The sequence below is a fragment of the Mytilus californianus genome, unplaced genomic scaffold (assembly GCF_021869535.1).
Source record: "Mytilus californianus isolate M0D057914Y unplaced genomic scaffold, xbMytCali1.0.p SCAF_8, whole genome shotgun sequence".
Taxonomy (NCBI): Eukaryota; Metazoa; Mollusca; class Bivalvia; order Mytilida; family Mytilidae; genus Mytilus; species Mytilus californianus.
Window position 1 is genome coordinate 110,348,333 of NW_026262734.1, and position 19,226 is coordinate 110,367,558.

At 32.4% G+C, this 19,226-nt stretch overlaps 1 protein-coding gene across 1 annotated transcript; it reads left to right on the top strand.

The window, feature by feature from the left end:
- The first annotated feature begins 832 nt into the window (after window positions 1-832).
- Window positions 833-18,932, top strand: LOC127710820 (uncharacterized). Its single transcript, XM_052216781.1, has 4 exons — window positions 833-897; window positions 14,068-14,118; window positions 15,386-15,414; window positions 17,952-18,932. Exons 2-4 carry the CDS (start codon window positions 14,070-14,072, stop codon window positions 18,474-18,476), a joined length of 603 nt encoding a protein of 200 aa, XP_052072741.1. The 5' UTR covers window positions 833-897; window positions 14,068-14,069; the 3' UTR covers window positions 18,477-18,932.
- The last annotated feature ends 294 nt before the right edge of the window (window positions 18,933-19,226 follow it).

The window sequence follows — 19,226 nt, forward strand, 5'->3', positions numbered from 1 at the left end:
ATTTGACTTCGGGTTTATACGATCCGTTCATCCTATTTTGACTCTTCAAAATTCAATAGTCTATCCTCAATTGATTTAAATTATATGGACTTCCAAATACTGTTGAGATTCTTAACATCACTGAAGAGACATTTATAGTCGAAATCAGGATATGGTGTACTAATTTGTGCACCTTTTTTTGCGGTATACCATCTTTTCTGCAAGTTTATTGTTTTCTGTTTGGTATTAAATTAATGATTAAGATCCATTTTGTTACATCTGGTGATCCGTTTATTTGGCAATCGCCAATGGCAGTCAGCAGGGTTTAAGAACATCCGTTGTTCGACCTTATAGAAGAACCTAGGTGGTCGAGTGGTCTAGCGCGTCGGGCATAGTGCAAGGCGATTTGGTGCCACGATTTCTCAGTAGCATGAGTTCGAATCCCGGCAAGGGAAGAACAAGAAATTTGCTTCCGCAAATTTACAGATCTAACATTGTTGGACTGATATTTAGACGAATTATATATATACAATATATATGAAAGACACTGCAAAACATAAAAAAAGCGATGAGCAATATAAGATAATTCAATATAAAAGAGATTTTAGTCACAAATCATAGTTTTGTTTTCAATGTTGGAAAGATGGCATTGTTGAAGATGCACAGGTGAGCGACACGGGCTCTTTTGAGAAGGTTACTCTATTACCAGCAAACACGTATGACAAATATTTAATGCACTTCAATCAACTTTGAACAAGTTGGGACAGGTTTTGGTGTGAAATTTTATCTTTTATATAGTAACCGGATCTATAAATCAATACTTCCTTCTTCAGTTTAAAAAAGTAGAACGTAATTGAAAAGCACATCACTTCACAGGAAGACATTGACGAGTTACAATTCTTGTGAGTTAAATTTGAGGTATTTATTTTATAATTTTTGTGTCATTATGTTATTATGCTTATTTTTCATTTATCTTTGTCTTGTTTGCCTTTATCGACACTTAATTATCTAACCGATGTTTTTTAATCCAGACAAAACAAAAACAAAGATTTTTTTCTTCAAATAATGACACACCAGCTCTTCAATTATCCTCAAATAAAAAAAGAAATTCCTGTTACAAAATGCCACAAACATCTTGGGTTAACGTTTTGCTCTGCTGCTCTGTGGAATAGCCATATTGACAATTTGATTACCAGTGTTGCAAAACAGTTAAACATACTGAGAAAACTGAAGATTTGACTTTGTAGGGAAATGTTTAGATAAAAATGTATTTAGTATTATCAGATCTACACTAGGCATTAGGTAATGGAAATTTGTAATTGTAATGCAAAATGTTGTGTAATTTCATGCATTACATTGAGGACTACTGGATTCGACAATTGGGAACTGCGACACCATATGGTTGCAATGACAAAATTGATGGTATAGGTATTCTATCTAGTCCTTCCTATAGCTCGGTGAATGTGATGGATATTTTCAACTCTACTCCTCGACGTAGACGCAGTCATGGTCATCGTCATTATACATCACCTACTTTGCATGATGTCTCTATTAATGACTTGCTGCCATTTATACAAAAGTCGTTAGGTATTCATCACATTCGCACGAAACTTTATTCATTACCCCTTTCAAAACTTCATTCTCTGTCCAATATATGTTTGGAAACCACTGTTACAAACCCTCATTCAAACCAATACAAACTTACATCTATCATTTCGGATATTGCAAGTCACAGACTTTTCAAACCAGTTCGCATTGGAAAAGATGAAAAAGAGAAAAGATCTTTTCTTAAATTTTCCTTTGCCAACAAAGGTCTCGATGGCGTCAACTTAGGCAATATCCTTCATCATAAATTAGTTCAGTCGAAAATACCTCCTTATTTTAAAGATCAGTCTGTACCAATAATTTCTTTTACCTATACCAAACCAATTGCAACTAATATTTTGCAATTACAAACACGTTTTGCAGGATCTCAACATTGACGACTTCAAGTCTAAACCTCCTGATTGCACCTGTGCTAGATCCCAATTCACATATAATTCGGCTGGCCACGTTATTACCGGAGACCTCAACATTGTCAATAACACTTCCCTGCGAAATTTGTTATCCAAAGGTCCGAAATATCGTGAGCCTAAATCCATCAATTGGAAATACAACTTCAAAATACTGATGGATTCAGTCGAGGATTATGCCAGGCAATGGGCTAAACGCGAGAAAGAAGACGTAGATACTCTTCTCCGAATGGATTAAGGCTGTGAGGTCGTTGATACAAATCCGAATTAAAAAACTAAATGGGTCTATCAATACCCACGTTACGTCAATTTTTAAAGACCCAAATGTTGCAAAACACTTGTCCTACCTCCATGACAGATATGTTGTTGTCCCCGCAGATAAAGCCCCAAACAACATCGTTTTTGTGTGTAAATATCATCACATAAACTGCTTGATAAATGAATTAGGTATTGACAATTCATTTGGAAACTCAACATATACACTCACAACACTTACCAAAGAGGAAATCCTGGATAATCATAGGTCTGTTCTATGTTCCTTTGGAATTTCAACCAAAGATGAAGAACTGGATCTTCCATCACTGTATTGGATACCTAAACTCAGTGATTTTGCTAGCGCTCGTCATTTTCGTCATTTACGAAACGGTTTTCAAAATGACGAAAGTATTCCAAATCAATTTCGTCACTAAAATTTGGAAAGAGTAAAAATATTTTCGCATGAAAATACTATAATTCTACCTGTCTTATTGTTTCTGACAAGTTTATGACTCTCAGCTAATTAACATTTACAACAGGTGTTATAAGTTGTGATTACAGATAATCCGCTTATCGCCATCGGATGGGTCACTAATCCGTTAATTATTTATCAACCTCATAATTGATCATCATAATTATTTTCCCCAGTAAAAGCAGTTAGTCGGCATTTTAATTTCAATATTTATCAAACGTGCACAATTATTTGCAGTTCGTTTGTCGAAGTTTCGTCATTTGAGTTTTCCCTCGGACAGTTCGCATTTTAATTTCAATATTTCTCAAAACGATCACAATTTGCAGTTCGCTTGTCGTCGTTTCGTCAAATGAACGTATTTTCGTCATATTTGATATAACTTTTAATCAAAAACTTTCGACCATTCCGATTCAGAAATGTTTCACGAGTCAAACAGGTGCTTCCTTTACGAAGAACTGCGCATGCGCGAAAGTATTCTTATGAATTTAAAGACACTTAAACGTAAAATACGAAATAATTAAGTATCAAACTAAACGAGAGAGACAAATATAGTTCTTATTTAGCAAATTTAATTTAAAAAATGATAATTTCCTGCCTTTTATAAACACGAACCAATCCGTAGATGAATCCGGATTCATTCTGAATTTATTATCCACTTGTCACTTCCCGTTTTCATTTCATTTGGAAATCGAAAGTAAACGTGATCTATTCATGATAAATTTACAATTTAAAGTCATTAGAATTGTATCAATAAGGATTTGTACAAATCCTTGGTTCCAACTTTATAGAATTAATTCTAAATATCGCTTTAAAACGTTTTTAAGGATAATGAGTATGAATAATGCAGTGAAATAGTCCTTACAAGTTCATTTATGCTGTGATTCCTGGTTTAAAAAAAATGGATCCCAACTTTAGGAATGTACCCTGAAACTAACTGAAGTGAATTTGTGAACTAGATTTCTAGATCTTATATCCTAATCTTCGTATTAAAGTGCCACATCAGTCAAATCATGCAGTAACTGCCTAGTATGCCTAAGTCCTTCAAAGTCTGACAAAGATGTATAGATAGTAATATACATCCTAGGTCCCTTGCTGCTACTCAAAATAAGGTTGATTTTCATCCCGCGCAAAAGTGACTAAAGCCCTCAAAATCCTAGCTTAAACCCTGCCTAAACTACATAAGTGTCCTTACAAACAACGGTATATTTCTGGGTCTTCCGAGTGCTCCACGAAACCTCTTTCTAAATTATTAACATCTATTTTTATCAGCAATCAAAGACGGGCTCCAAAGTTATTGTGAAACTGCCTATTCTAGAGGTGGCGTGAATCAGATTTGGATACTAAAAAATTCCAAAGATCTTTTAGAGTACATACAATCTAAGACTCTCTCATCTTGCAATAGTATTAAAACATTTGACTTTTCTACACTTTACACAAGTATTCCCCATTCCAAACTAAAAGACAAATTGAAAGAGTTGGTATTACTTTGTTTCATTAAAAAGAATGGCGAACGTAGATACAAGTATCTTGTCTTGGGGAGGGATAAATCCTACTTTGTAAAGAATCACTCTGATTCAAACAAAAAATTCTCTGAAACTGACATTATCAAGATGCTTGATTTCTTGATTGACAACATACTTGTTAAGTTTGGAGGACGTGTTTTTCAACAGACTGTCGGAATTCCAATGGGAACCAATTGTGCCCCTCTTCTTGCCGACTTGTTTCTTTATTATTATGAGGCTGACTTCATACAGGAACTTCTTAGAAAGAAAGATAAGAAGTTAGCAATATCCTTTAACTTTACGTTCCGCTATAAAGATGATGTTCTCTCACTAAATAATTCAAAATTTGGTGACTATGTTGAACGAATCTATCCCATCGAACTACAGATAAAGGATACTACAGATACAGTTAAGTCTGCCTCATATCTTGACTTACATCTAGAAATTGACAATGAGGGTCGGTTGAAAACAAAACTTTACGACAAAAGAGATGACTTCAGCTTCCCAATTGTGAACTTTCCATTTCTATGTAGCAACATTCCAGCAGCGCCTGCAAACGGAGTATATATCTCCCAATTGATACGATATTCCCGGGCTTGTATTTCCTATCATGATTTCCTTGATAGAGGATTGCTGCTCACAAGGAAGCTATTAAACCAAGAGCTCCAAATAGTGAAGTTGAAATCATCCCTTCGTAAATTTTACGGACGCCATCACGAGTTGGTTGACCATTATGGAATAACCGTTACAGATGATATCGGATATGTTCCTTATATCGTAACTACAATACCCTTCCCTTATCACTAATGTGACCTACCGAATTAGACTATTTACCGGATTTGTAATAACATAAGCAACACGACGGGTGCCACATGTGGAGCAGGATCTGCTTACCCTTCCGGAGCACCTGAGATCACCCCCAGTTTTTGGTGGGGTTCGTGTTGCTTAGTCTTTAGTTTTCTATGTTGTGTCATCTGTACTATTATTTGTCTGTTTGTCTTTTTATTTTTGGCCATGGCGTTGTCAGTTTGTTTTCGATCTATGAGTTTGACTGTCCCTCTGGTATCTTTCGTCTCTCTTTTGCATTACATGACATTACTTTTTTCACATACTATACATGCTATATATCTTTCGCAGATTGTTTGAGATTAAACTAAAGCAGAAATTAAGATTTTTTGATTAACTAAGAACATAATCATTTGAATATTGATTTTCTATTTTCTATTTATTTTTCATACCTAGGTAGAACTTGAAAAGAAAAAAATAATGTGGTATAAATACTACCATGACCAAATTACAATTCTAAATGAAGAACACAACACTGTATATCAGATTGAGTTCTCTTTTGTTTTATATCATTTTATTTTATACATTTTCCTGCATGAAAAGATTGATATTTGAAAAGCATTACTGTAAAAGTGTTCCATTGTTGTCAAAAGATCACATTATTAAATAATAGATAATTAAACATTGTTTTAAAACACTAATTAGTTTGTTTTACAATCAATCTTTTCACCATTTTGCCACTTGGTCATAAATTAAGCTCTATGTTTATTATATAATTAGGAAAGAAATTCTCAGTAAATATTTTGATTGAAATTAAAAAAAAACAAATGCATATGAATAAAAGTAAAGTTAACATGAAAGTTAAAATAAGTATTGAACTTCATCTCTGTAATTTCTTTTATGAGAAAACACAGAGATGTATACATTTAAACATTGAAACCAAAGATAGAAGAGCAATCAACTTTAATAGGTTTTGTGAAACTGTCGGGTAGTCAGAAATATCAATCATCATGAAACCTTCGAAACCCTTATGATGTTAAAATATAATAGTCGTATTGAATAGACTTTTTAGGTTAGTTTTTACATGTATACTTAAATTTAATACATGGAACAGTTACTATATATGCTAGAATCTTTTGTGACTTCATTTGTTTTTCAAAATGTTTGATTTTTCTTTTCACTTGATAATAAAATTTACAAATGAAATTTGTAATTCAATGCATTACTTTGCAAAAGTAATTGTAATTTGATGCATTACTTTGATAAATGCAATACACATATTTGTTTAGGGGCCAGCTGAAGGACGCCTCCGGGTGCGGGAGTTTCTCGCTGCATTGAAGACCCATTGGTGGCCTTCGGCTGTTGTCTGCTTTATGGTCGGGTTGTTGTCTCTTTGACACATTCCCCATTTCCATTCTCAATTTTATGTAATTGTAATTGTAATTTAATGCATTGTTTTGTCAAAGTAATTGTAATATAATGCAGTACATTGCATTGTAATTCGTCCTATGCCCGATCTAGACAAATGTTTGAATTTGCAACTCAGGTTTCGGATAAATGATGGATTATATATGATAATAAACTAGACACATGCAACTATTGACTTAGAGTAATGCAAACTTCAATAAACTATAAAACAAGATAAAACATTATTTTGTTGTTTAGCAACCACAAGTATAAATCAATACATTCTGTATAGAGTTACACGTTAAAACAGTATTTCATGATCGAATAGTGTCGCTATTTATGAAGATATTGACGAGATACAATTTTTGTAAGTGAAATTTGAGGTTAGTATTTTTTAAATCATTCGTATTATTATTTTATATTGTCACAGTTAAGTTTAAATTCGTTTTGCATAATATTGATAATCTCAAAGATGTCTTTAAAGAAAACAATTACATAAATAAAGGCAACAGTTATAATGTAGTATATCGCTGTTCAAAAGTCATAAATCGATTGAGAGAAAACAAATCAGGGTTACAAACTAAAACCGAGGGAAACACATCAACTATAAGAGGAAAACAACGAAACAACAGAAACACTGAAGTGCAACAAAAAACAAACGACAATGCAACATACATAGAAACGAACTATTAGATAACAACTGCCATATTCCAGGCTTGGTACAGGACATTTTAAGTAAAAATGGTGGGCTGAACCTGGTTTTGTGGCTAGCCAAACCTCGCGCTTTATGGCAATGTTAAATATACCGCTAAAATGACAACATTACACGACAGGAATACAGTACAAATAAATGCAAGAACACTCTGGACAGAGAAATACAAAAATAAATAATATAATATTACATTTTGACATGTTAACCACAGAATAACAACGAATACCTAAAATAATTTAGGACAGTACACAAAAACAGCATAATAGAATTACGAACTGTGCGTCACACACTACTACTCCATTAACATATTTGTTAAATTCCATGCATTTGACAGACATATTTATAAAATATTTCGACCAAATAGCAATTATTTTGTAATTTGAAAAAAAAGTACCGCTACAATAATTGTTAATACAAAAATAAAAAGTTGCCAAACCAGGATGAAACCGATCCAGTTTGAAAAATTGTAATTCATCTGTAGGTTTTTCAGAAAGAAATTGATGAGATAAAAGTTTTGTAATTGAAATTTGAAGGTTAGTATTTTTTAAATCATTTTGATTATTATTTTATTATGTTTAGCTTTCATTATTTTTTCTTGCATAATATTGATAATCTAAACGATGTCTTTAAGAAAAACAATTTCATAAACTATTCCGTAAAAGTATGTGTTAAATTCCTTGCATTTTCCTGGCAAATTTATCAGATATTATTTCCACTAAATTACAAATATTTTGTAAATTTTATTATACATTATTTTGCATACTCAAAAGCAGACGTCCATAAACACTGACAAGATCAAACGTTACCAATAAACGGAACGAGTGCAAAATTTAATCTTAATCAGAACTTTTTTTATATTTTGGGAAATTTTTTTTGGAATTTTTTCTTTGAAAATATAACAATTTCACTAATACTCACTTAAATAACATTTTCAAGATGTAAAAGACCATATGAGCTTTTCAAATCACTTGGCGTCCGTCGTAAGGTGTAATACCACCAAATCATAGTACGTAACATCCGGATGCATACGAAAAAGGATCGGGAAAAAATATTCCCTTGAATTTGACAGTTGTAGGAAATTAATACTACATTTCATTGCAGTAAAAAATTTCGGGGTCATAAACATATATCTTGGGTGTTTCAAAGCACCATTATTTTTTTATTTGGTGTTTTTATAGATTATTTTGGAAACTTGAGGTTACATGTATACTAAAGCTGGTACATAGGTAAAAAAAGAGGTGAACATTTGATTAGTTAACTTCCAGTGATGGTTATTTTCTTATATGCAATGAAACGTTATTTAAAATTTGATCTATAGTACTGGACAGGATAAAATTTTACTCATGCCAAGTATTTTTTTTATTTGAAACAAAGATAAATTCTGCACAAATTTTTAAAAAGTGCAAATTTAACAAAGAAAATCAATGGTGGTATTACACCTCGTAAACCTATTCGAAGTTCTTCTCCTCTAAAACTTCTGTAACCATTTCAAACAAACTTATGGTGAATGATCCTGAGATAATCGATGACAAAGTGTGTGTTTTTGTATTCCAGCCAGTCAACAAACATAGCCGCCATGAATAAAATAGAACATATATTAAAAATTTAGTTTTGTCCGATTATTTGCAAAAGTCATAGAATTGGTAAAAATGCTCAGGTTGTTTAGATCTGCTTTTTTTTCAATTGACTTTAAATGAGAATGTTTGACTATTCTTTGTCCGTTCGTCGTTGACCTTTTCAAATATGTTCTCTTCTGAAACTGCTGAACCTTTTTAATTTTAACCTAAGTTAATTACTAGACAAACTCATTATATATACTAGGATTTAAATTTTGTACGCCAGACGCGTTTCTCCTACAAAAGACGCTCGAACCACAAAGTTAAAAAGGACAAACAAAATAAGAAGTTGAAGAGCATAGTACACACATGTAAATGTAGGCTTCGATCAACTTTAAACAATATTAAACAAGTGTTTTGGTGTGTGGCAACCATATCGATTATCGATAAATACTTGTTCTGCATGGAAGTACAGGTTTACAAAAGTAATACATAGATTAAAAGCAACACTATTCAGGAAAGAGTTGACGTGTTAAAACTTTTTGAGTTAAATTTGAGGTTAGTATTTTTTAACTTATTTGTATTACTATGTTTAGTTTTCAGTTAACTTTTTTGTACATAATGATAGTCTAAATGATGTATTTAAGTAAAGAATATTACAGACACCATTTCGAATGTTTTAGTGGACAAAATTTGAAAATTTTTTATAGAATATTTTGGAAACTTGAGGTTACATGGTTACTAAAGCTTGTACACAGGTAAAAAAGAGGTGAAAATTTGATTGGTTAACTTCCAGTGATGGTTATGTTCTTATATGCAATGAAATGTTTTGTGAAATTTTGTCTATAGTACTGGACAGGATAAAACTTTACTCATGCCAAGTATTTCGTTATTTGAAACAAAGATAAATTCTGCACAATTTTTTGAAAAGTGCAAATTTAACAAAGACTAATAGGGGAAAATCAATGGGGGTATTACACCTAATATGGGAAGCTGCACATGCACCTTTGTGCTCTCTTTCGGGAAATGTAATATAACCTTGTTGTAATGAAGTAAGTATGAAATTTGTCAAAGAAAGCTTTTAATTCTTTTTTTTTTAATTTGTTTTTTAACTTGAATTTATGATGCATGTCTCTACACCACATAGCATGCGAAGCGTAACAGTTGGTAAGGAGTAGTTCACAAAATAAAATCTCATTTATGCATTTGATACAGTACATTTATTATGATATATTTAAGATTCTGTTGACAGAGGAAAACCTATTGAGCAGTGATCTTTTTATATATATTTAATATGTAGATTCTAATATTTTTCACTTCAAACGATAACGTAGTTGCCAGCGAATAAAGAAGCCAAGGTAAATGGTTAATCTTTTTCTTCACAAATACTTCGAAATGCCACTTTAACATTATTCAATTAAAGCTTTCTTTGACAAATTTTATAACACCATAGCAACAAGTTTAATTTCCTTTTTTGAAAATGAGCAAAGAACTGTGTTTCTTGTAAATTAAATGCTTTTGAAATTTCTATTCACATACGCTATTCATATGTTGGTAAACACATATGATGTTCTCACTTTGTATCACATTCAATGAAGCTTTCTCCATGCAGGTTGCTGAATTGTTAATTATATTCATTGGTCTAACGCTCACATAATCTTACGATACCCAGATGGAACCGACTTCATTTATATATTTTAAGTTTGAAACATTTTAAACTAGACCTTAATTAATGTATTTAAAATTTCATCTACGAATTACTACTTGGTTATTTTAAACTGTTTCTTCAGCAAGACATTTTACACTGATCAAAAAGTTTCTTACAACGTTGAGTTGTTCCTAAAGAATATTGTAAGGATAGGCACCTCACGGACCAATTCTCACTTCTGACGCTCTCTTACCTGCACATTTTTAGAAAAAAACGAGTGTTTTCTCGAGACAAACAATCTTTTAAATTTAAATTAAAAACAATTAAAAGTAGAAGAGAGGCGAAAGATACCAACGGGGCATTCAAACTCGCAAGTCAAAAATAAACTGACAACCTCATGTCTAAAACCATGTCTAAAAAGACCAACAGACAAACAACAGTAAACAAAATACAACATAGAAAACTAAAGACTGAGCAACACGAACCCCACCAAAAACTGGGGTGATCACAGGTGCTCAAGAAGGGTAATCAGATCCTACTCCACATGTGGCATCCCTCGTGTTGCTCATGTTATTACAAACCCGGTAATAAGTCTTAATTCGGTAGGTCACATTCGGGGAAATGGGGACGGGATTGTAGTTACGACCAAATAAACATATCTGCTATTATTGGTGAAACGGTCAACCAACTCGTGATGGCGTCCGTAAAATTTAAATATCATAAGGAAACCAGAGTTTTCAAAAAAAAATCAATGTTAATTATTGGACGTATCGGATGAAGTCCAAAACCGGCTTATAGTATTGTGATATTCGTCGGTAAAGCAAATGCGGTTGTGGGCGGACGGGCTATAAAATGGATACCTAATTTTTTTTTAATTAATTTTTTCTACAGTTTGTAACCCATGTAATCGATATCGCACAAGATAAATGCATACACGTTGAAATTGTGCACGTGCGATTATGAAATTGTTTGAGGATTTGTTTTCTCATTTTTCCAGACTTTATAAACATATCACATTTACCTTCCTTTTGTAAAATACGCTCCAACAAAAGATGGTCATTGCCTCAATGTTAAGAAAAGATATTGAAACATTGACTATAAGAAACAATAAGAATGCTAACAACTTCCGACTATTTATCTATGGTTTGTACAAGATTGATCTTTCTATTAATCTGTTCCTACTAGTTGGTTAAGGAGGTCGATGACTTCTAACCAACAAAAACAAGAACAAAAAAATTTATGAATAGTGACAACCTTCAAGTGTTCTGACTTCTATTCCTGTTTAAAATAAAAATAAAAAATTATACTTCTACTACTAACTTTACTAGTATTCAATTTATCAAGCATCGTGCATTATGATTAATCATTATCACAAACTACAAACGATCAGTTATAACATAAACAAAGATCAAGATTGATCAATTATACCTTGATATGGATCACGATAGATCAGTTATAACATTATATGGATATGGATCACGACTGGTTAATAATACAATAGCACGGATGAAGATTGATATGTTATACTTAAACCATTGTCCAGCCTATGCATTTACCGTGAATTCTTTTCTAGAATCTACGCTTTCTAAATCTGTCGGTGAAATTGAATTAATTATATACAATTGTTTCTTTTGTGTGCCTAATTTCTTTAATACAATTGAGAATGGAAATGGGAATGTGTCAAAGAGACAACAACCCGACCAAACAGCAGAAAACAGCCGACGGCCACCAATGGGTCTTCAACACAGCGAGAAAATCCCGCACCCGGAGGCGGGCTTCAGCTGGCCCCTAATCAAAATGTATACTAGTTAAATGAAAATGAACGTCACATTAAACTCCAAAACATATAAATGAACTAAAATTAAAAAACATACAAGACTAACAAAGGCCAGAGGCTCCTGATTTGGGACGGGCGCAAAAATGCGGCGGGGTTTAACATGTTTTGTGAGATCTCAACCCTCCCGCTATATCTCAAGCCAAAGTTTAAGTTTGAATTTGCTAATTTACTGATTTCTGTTCACTAAAGAAATTAATTGAAAAACTAATTGAACTTTTGCAATTTGTACATGTCTTCAGTGGGAATCAAACCCCTTCTTGAAATCTGAATTTTGTACCTGACATCAACACATTGACGAAACATCTCTGCTGCCAATGGGTTGCAATTTAAATGTGTATTTTATATATATAAATGAACATATGATACATATCGGTACAACGAACACACAGGGCTTGTAACTTTATAAATACATATTATACAACAGTTTAGTATTAATTGGTAGCTGCGAGGTTAAGATCAATGAGTTATAGAGTCAATTTAGAAGCAGAGACGTGTCGGTTTAGATTCTAATCTCTGTTTTCTCTCTGTTGTCAATTTTCTTGAGTTTTTCTGTTTTTATTATTTTGTATGTTATTGTGGATTTTTATAAGAATAACTGGTTTTCCCATTTATTTTTCAAATTGGAATATTATTGGCTATTTCAGTTATATGAAAAGAAAGTATTACATTCAATTTGTCCATTTTTGTTTTATATATATAGTATGATTACATCTGTCTTACTACATTTCTTTACATGTGTTAATTCGCAAATCACTATGCGAGCAAATCGCCTAGAATTAGTTTTCTTGCTAGAAATTTCGGGAACATACTTGTCATATACACTCAGAAATAAGTTCGACATGTTCGAATATGTCTTATTGTGTAAATAACGGATAATACTCAGATGCATAATAATTTAAAATCAGACGTTTATTGACTAAATTAAAATCCATAGAATTTTTATTTCAAAATATAATAAAAAGAATTGGACACCGGGCGTTATTTCATGCTACGGGTTGTGCAATATTGTCAGATTTTGTATAAATTATGAATGGAAAACCCAATTTTGTGTGATAGTAAGAAAACTACACCACATAATTTAAAGATAAAATATGAGAAGATCGTTTTTATAATATGCTTTCAGATAAGGAAAGAAAAATTGGGCCACCGGACTCGTTTTCTTGCTACACAATAAAATAGGCAAAATCACAACACATTCTATAATAAAAATTATTTTATCTGAGTTATCTACCCTTATATCTTAGTTGCCTCTCCTTACGTGACAGCGTTGAAAAAAAGTAAATCAAACAAAAAAATCAGGTTTTTTTTTGTAAGATACAAACGTAAATACGATAAAACACATGATTTTCTATATTAACACGAAAATTGTTACACATGAATTACATACTACTCTCGAAATTTTCCCATTTCAGTAAAGATCGATCTAGCCCGATTGTTATCTACTTTTCAAAATCCAAGATGGAGCAAGACATCCCTGCCACCCTGATGCACACCGACTGTGCGATGGCTTTATAGCCAGTCGAGGTCGTTAAAAACCCAAATAAGTAAGCACCTTAATGCATCGTCGAATATGATAACATGGTTATTTCAACTCCCTTACAATACCTTCTAATTAAGAAAAGGCTTTTATTGTGAAAAGACATCAACACAATAGTTTAAGTTATGGACGCAATGGAAGAGTTCGTTGTATTTTTTCAATAATCAACGCTTATTTATTGTATCTATAATACATAAACATGGATCCATTCGCGAGAAATGTACAAATGAATACTTTATCATTACAGTTCACGATTTTTTATTTCATTTAAGTGTTTAGATTTGAAGGATATGAAAAGAAAATCATAAACAGTTTAGCTAATGTTTTATGCTTTTAATCTTAATTTACTTTATACATTAATTAGGTATGGAAGAAGGAGAAGAAGAATATGATTTATCCATTCAACAATCCGAAGGTAATAACTTCATATGTCAAGAACGATTAAAATAGAATTAAAAATATTATAACTGTCATTTTAAATTTCAAGTATGTTGAAGTACTCTTGCGGAGGCGGATAAAGATGTGTCACTGGTCAACGTGACACCATTGAGGTTGGCTAAAAATGGTGCATCATAAAGATTAAATTTTAAAATTTTGATTAATTTATCAATAGCTATCACTAGTAATTAATTTGTCCTTATGATTCAAATATAATTGATGATGCATGTTATCCCGGCTTTGGCTATACTTCATGTATTTTTTTATATATAAGCTCTCCATTTTTAATAAGATTTTTGTTTTTTAAATCTTTTGACCTCGCGCATCACTAGGGAGACATTTATTGTCAAAATGCGCATCCGGTGCTGAAAAATTGGTACTGTATATGTTATCTCAACATGTAATAAAAATTTCCTTTTAAATCGAAGTCTATTACATGAAGAAAATACAGTAGATATACAATCATTTATTGATAAAGCCATGAGCGAAGCAAATTCAACACAAGTATGTTTTAAAGTCGATCTGTAAATATTTTTTGCTATAAGGTTAGCTAAAGATTCCAATTATAAACAGGGATCATGCAAAACATGTAGCGGATATATAGTGGTTTCAATTCTAGCAACTTGCAATCAGTTATTGAAATCTAATTGAAACACAGACCGTGGACACAGGATCTACATCGTTATCAGATTATTTTAATGTTCGTGTTGATTCTGTGATTTCTTTTATCGGATGTTATCTGAATAAGCCCCCTCTCCCAAAGAACTGTACTTCTAGATCCAAAACTACCAAAAGTAAAACTGTCCCCGTTACAAATTACTGGAAGCACCCCTGCTCACTAATAAACATTTCTCAAACTTTAAATTTGTTTTCTGTTTTCCACTAACAAAACATCCCTGAAGTATTCGATAATGTATGTCATGAGGCCTAAATATTTCCAATGTGGACTTTCACTTTGAAAATTGGTGTCGGCGGGATATATTTTCAATTTTGTTTTATCAGATCGTCTTTTGTATGAATGTTCCTACTCATCAAAACAGATGATCAGTTGATATGAACCCTTTTAAATGTTGGACCTTGATTTCGTGAATGGTACTTACAGAGCAACCAAAAATATAATTATGTTGGCATGTGGTTTGTGATGTTACTCGTTAAAGTTCATTATCATCATTAATCATATTAGATGTATTGTTATCATTCTATGCTGTATTTTCCGCTATTTATTGTAATTACTTCATTTACAGTTCCTAGAAGACGAAAGTACGAAGAAGAGGTGAGATGTTTACACCTATCAATACGAAACGAATTGTTGCTTAATCATACACTTACATTAGAGCTGTCTGTTAAATCATTACAATTTCACACATGTAGAAAGATTCTCAATCTAGAGACTTTAGAGAAGTAGTTTGTAAAGCGCTGTTTCCATTTTTGAATTTTCACTCAACAAGTGGTGAGCTTGTCGTGTTGCTTATGACATGTACATATACAATGGTGAATCGATTTGTCTGTATTGTATAGGAATGAAGACAGGGATGTGGCTACGACAAATAGAACATAGCAGTGGTCAGCTTATACAAACATAATACATAACGATAAACTAAGTCGTAAAGGCGTCCAATAAATTTCATGATTTATAATAGGAAAAATAAGATCGCAGGAATCCATTTAAGGGCATATGAGACAATTACAGGGATGGTTATGACGTTGCTAACGTAAAATGATATTTTTCACGACGTCAAACTGTGACATGTCAGAAAAAGATGCATTTCACAAGTGATTTCAATCATTAGCTTAAAAACGAGGACAAAGGCCATTGTTTTTTGAAATAACATTTACCTTGACTATGTATGAAATATATTTGTTCATATTTTTATGAACAAATCACCGAAGTTTTTTTTTTTAATAAGTTAAATACATTCAATAAAAAATGCCGGTTTTTTTTTATAAAAGTATGTAAATTTGCTAGCAATAAATAATTTCCAAAGAACTGTTGCCTTGAAGCATACTTTTCTAAAGAAGATATTTTTTATCTTTGATAAAAAATCTGCATGTGTTTATCTTTTGAAACATTAAAATTAAAGTATGTTTGTCTGTCTAAACGATAGAAATATCAAAGAAAACGAAATCTTTAGTAAATGTCAAAAATTTCTAGCTCATCTATCTAAATGTAGCCCATGAAAGTTTTTATTGTTACTTATAAATAAGAAGATGCTTGAATTGACTAGATGAATAATAGCTTGTACGCAAATTTTCGTAAAAAAATCACCGTGAGATCATTATTGCATCGTATGCCATTAAGTGATAGATGTTTACTCTATGTGTTGGTTCCGCTAGACCTTTTCTATATAAAAACGGAAAGTTCACAACAGGAAAAGAACTAAGCTCTTTTGTCGAAACTATTACCCACATTTTCAATGTCTAGATTTGATTAGAGACAACAGTGGTACACCAATTTTAAAATCATTCAAAAAACAAATCAATGTAAAAACATATACCGAGGGAATCGCGTGAACTTCAAAAAAGCGAATCCGGATGCGTCGTTATGTTAGGCGTATCCTGCAATGAATGCATCAAGCCCAATCTGAATCTCCACTTAGCGAGAATGTTAAATTCGCGAAAAGGACATATTTGGATCATTTACAGATCAGAAACTTTTCTTGTATCTTAAGATAATAATCGTGAAAATATGTCAATACTGAGTTGAGGCACATGGTATCAGTCAGCCATTCATGTTAATGACCGTAAAACTTAAAAGTTGTTGATTTCGGACGTTCGACTCTGTTAAAGCATGTTCGCTTTTATCTACTCTTTTGTCGGGTTGTTGTCTATTTGACATATTCTCAATTTCCATTCTCAATTTTATTGTGTCAAGAGTACACCAATATTTATATTGTGTGAATATGTATAATTTGTTAAGATATGTAAACGCAATGGTGCAGTTGGAATGTATTTACTTATGAATTGGAAGATAACCGTTGGAAAGTTGAAATCATCATATTTGCCTTGGACTTGTGAGTTTGAATGTCCATTTGGTATCTTTCGCCTCTCTTTTAGAGTAAATCATTATGAGTTTCCTTCCACACACTAAATTTAGGTAAAATCTTAATGCATTTCACAAGTTCATCAAAAGTTATAATTATTAAGAAAAATCATCACATGTCTTGTTTAATTTAGACGAGAGAGAAAATCGATATTCCTGAGTAGTGTTTGAAACTCTTTTGAAATATTGGCTTTTGCATGTTGTACATTCCTATAATTAATTTTTTGTCTACGTTTACTTTTATTTATGATTTCTTTTTTCGTTATCATAACCATAGAAACATATATAATCAAAACAATGAGGTGATTAAACCTTCTATAAATATGCATATTGTCTTGATTTCAATACATATTCTATTCGCGTTGGAGTAATATTCGTGAATCGCACAGTAAAGTACACCTTTTGTATCACTATTGGTTAAACGCTATTCGCGCGGGTATATTTTCGCGGATTTTAAATGAACATGGTTTGAGCAAAAATTTCCATGGCTACAACATATTTTTCATTTTAAACGTTTTCAAAATCGTTCTGGCTATAAACCCGACGATGAAAGGCATACACCTCGCCGGTTTTCGTCTTCTGCTAAATTGATCTATTATAGTGTGCTAGATATTTTGCAATTGTTAAAGTCTCGGGACTATACAGACTTGATATATTGAATAGGAAATTGTCCATTGTTGAATATCTTTTTATTAACTTTGAACAAATATAAAACACTCCTCCAACTGAAAATGAATACCAATGATACTAATAAAACGAACCTGTTTTAGGAAGAGAATTCTCGTGCATATGAAAGAAAAATCAGAATAATATTAGTTGGAAGAACTGGGAATGGAAAACGCGCAGTTGGTAACTCAATAATAGGATATACCGGCTTTGGATCATGGCTAAGTCCGTCATCAATAACTCAAAAAGGGGGTCTAGCACAAATGATGTGGGATGACACAACTGTGATTGAAGTTGTTGATACACCAGGTTTTTTTGACACAGATCCAAAGAAGTTGGTTGAGAAAGTTGCACTTGAAATAGTTGAATCGTTTGGGATGATAGCGCCTGGTCCACACGTGATTCTTTACGTCCTAAGTTGTAGAGAAAAATATACAAAGGAAGAAGAACAGACGCTGAGGGATTTTCATGACATTTTCACTGGTGATGCGCTTAAACATGTGATAGCATGTTTTACTGGAAAAGACAGCTTAGTTACAAAAACCACAGCTGAGTTTATATGTGAAGTTCCAAAATGGATGAGAGATTTTCTTTACCAAATAGATAATAGATGGTTTTTTTATCGATAATACATTACAGGAAAACGAAAACCAGTGGATAGAGCTCTTAGAGATGGTTGAGAAATTGCTTACCAAAAACAAAACTGAATACTATTCAAATGAAATACTCCGCGATGTTACAGATCAACTGCAATTGAAGTGCATTGAGGCAGACACAAATTCGTCTATGGGAAATAGGAAGTGGGCAATGATCAAACGTAATATCGCTTGCCAAGGAAGTAACTTGGATTATTTGAAAGCAACATTTGTAGGAGGAGGAATCGGGTCTACAGTTGGAGCAATTGGTGGATTATTTTTTGGAAATCCTGTATTTGGAGCAATTGTAGGCGGGGCTGGAAGTTGTGTCATGAGCAATGCATCAAAGGGTGTTATAAGATTAAAGCGTAAAAACAAATGTGTCCTATCCTGAAATTGTTGAACTCAATTATCCTATTTGTAATCATGTAGTATTATGGATACAACATAATAAAAAAATCGTTCCTTTAGTATGTTTCCTCTTGATTGTATGTATGTCACGATTCCTTTTATTTCTAAATAAGCGTACGTTTTGTAATAAGTGGTAAGATTGTAAGAAGCAATGAAAGAGTCATTCGTGTTTAAATTAGTTTGAAGATTTTGATAGACTTATTGACGGCTTGTACACTTTTGAGTTTGATCCCCTTGTCATTCACATCCGTGAGTTTATTATGAAAACATTTTTTAACTTGAACCGCCGCTTCTAAACATCGCTGTGTTTTGAACGAGAAGGATCGTCACTGG

Coding starts and splice junctions, on each gene's coding strand:
- LOC127710820 (XM_052216781.1), top strand. CDS start 14,070: ATGGAAGAAGGAGAAGAAGAATATGATTTATCCATTCAACAATCCGAA. Junction 14,119..15,385: donor ATCCATTCAACAATCCGAAG/GTAATAACTTCA, acceptor CTTCATTTACAG/TTCCTAGAAGACGAAAGTAC. Junction 15,415..17,951: donor GACGAAAGTACGAAGAAGAG/GTGAGATGTTTA, acceptor AACCTGTTTTAG/GAAGAGAATTCTCGTGCATA.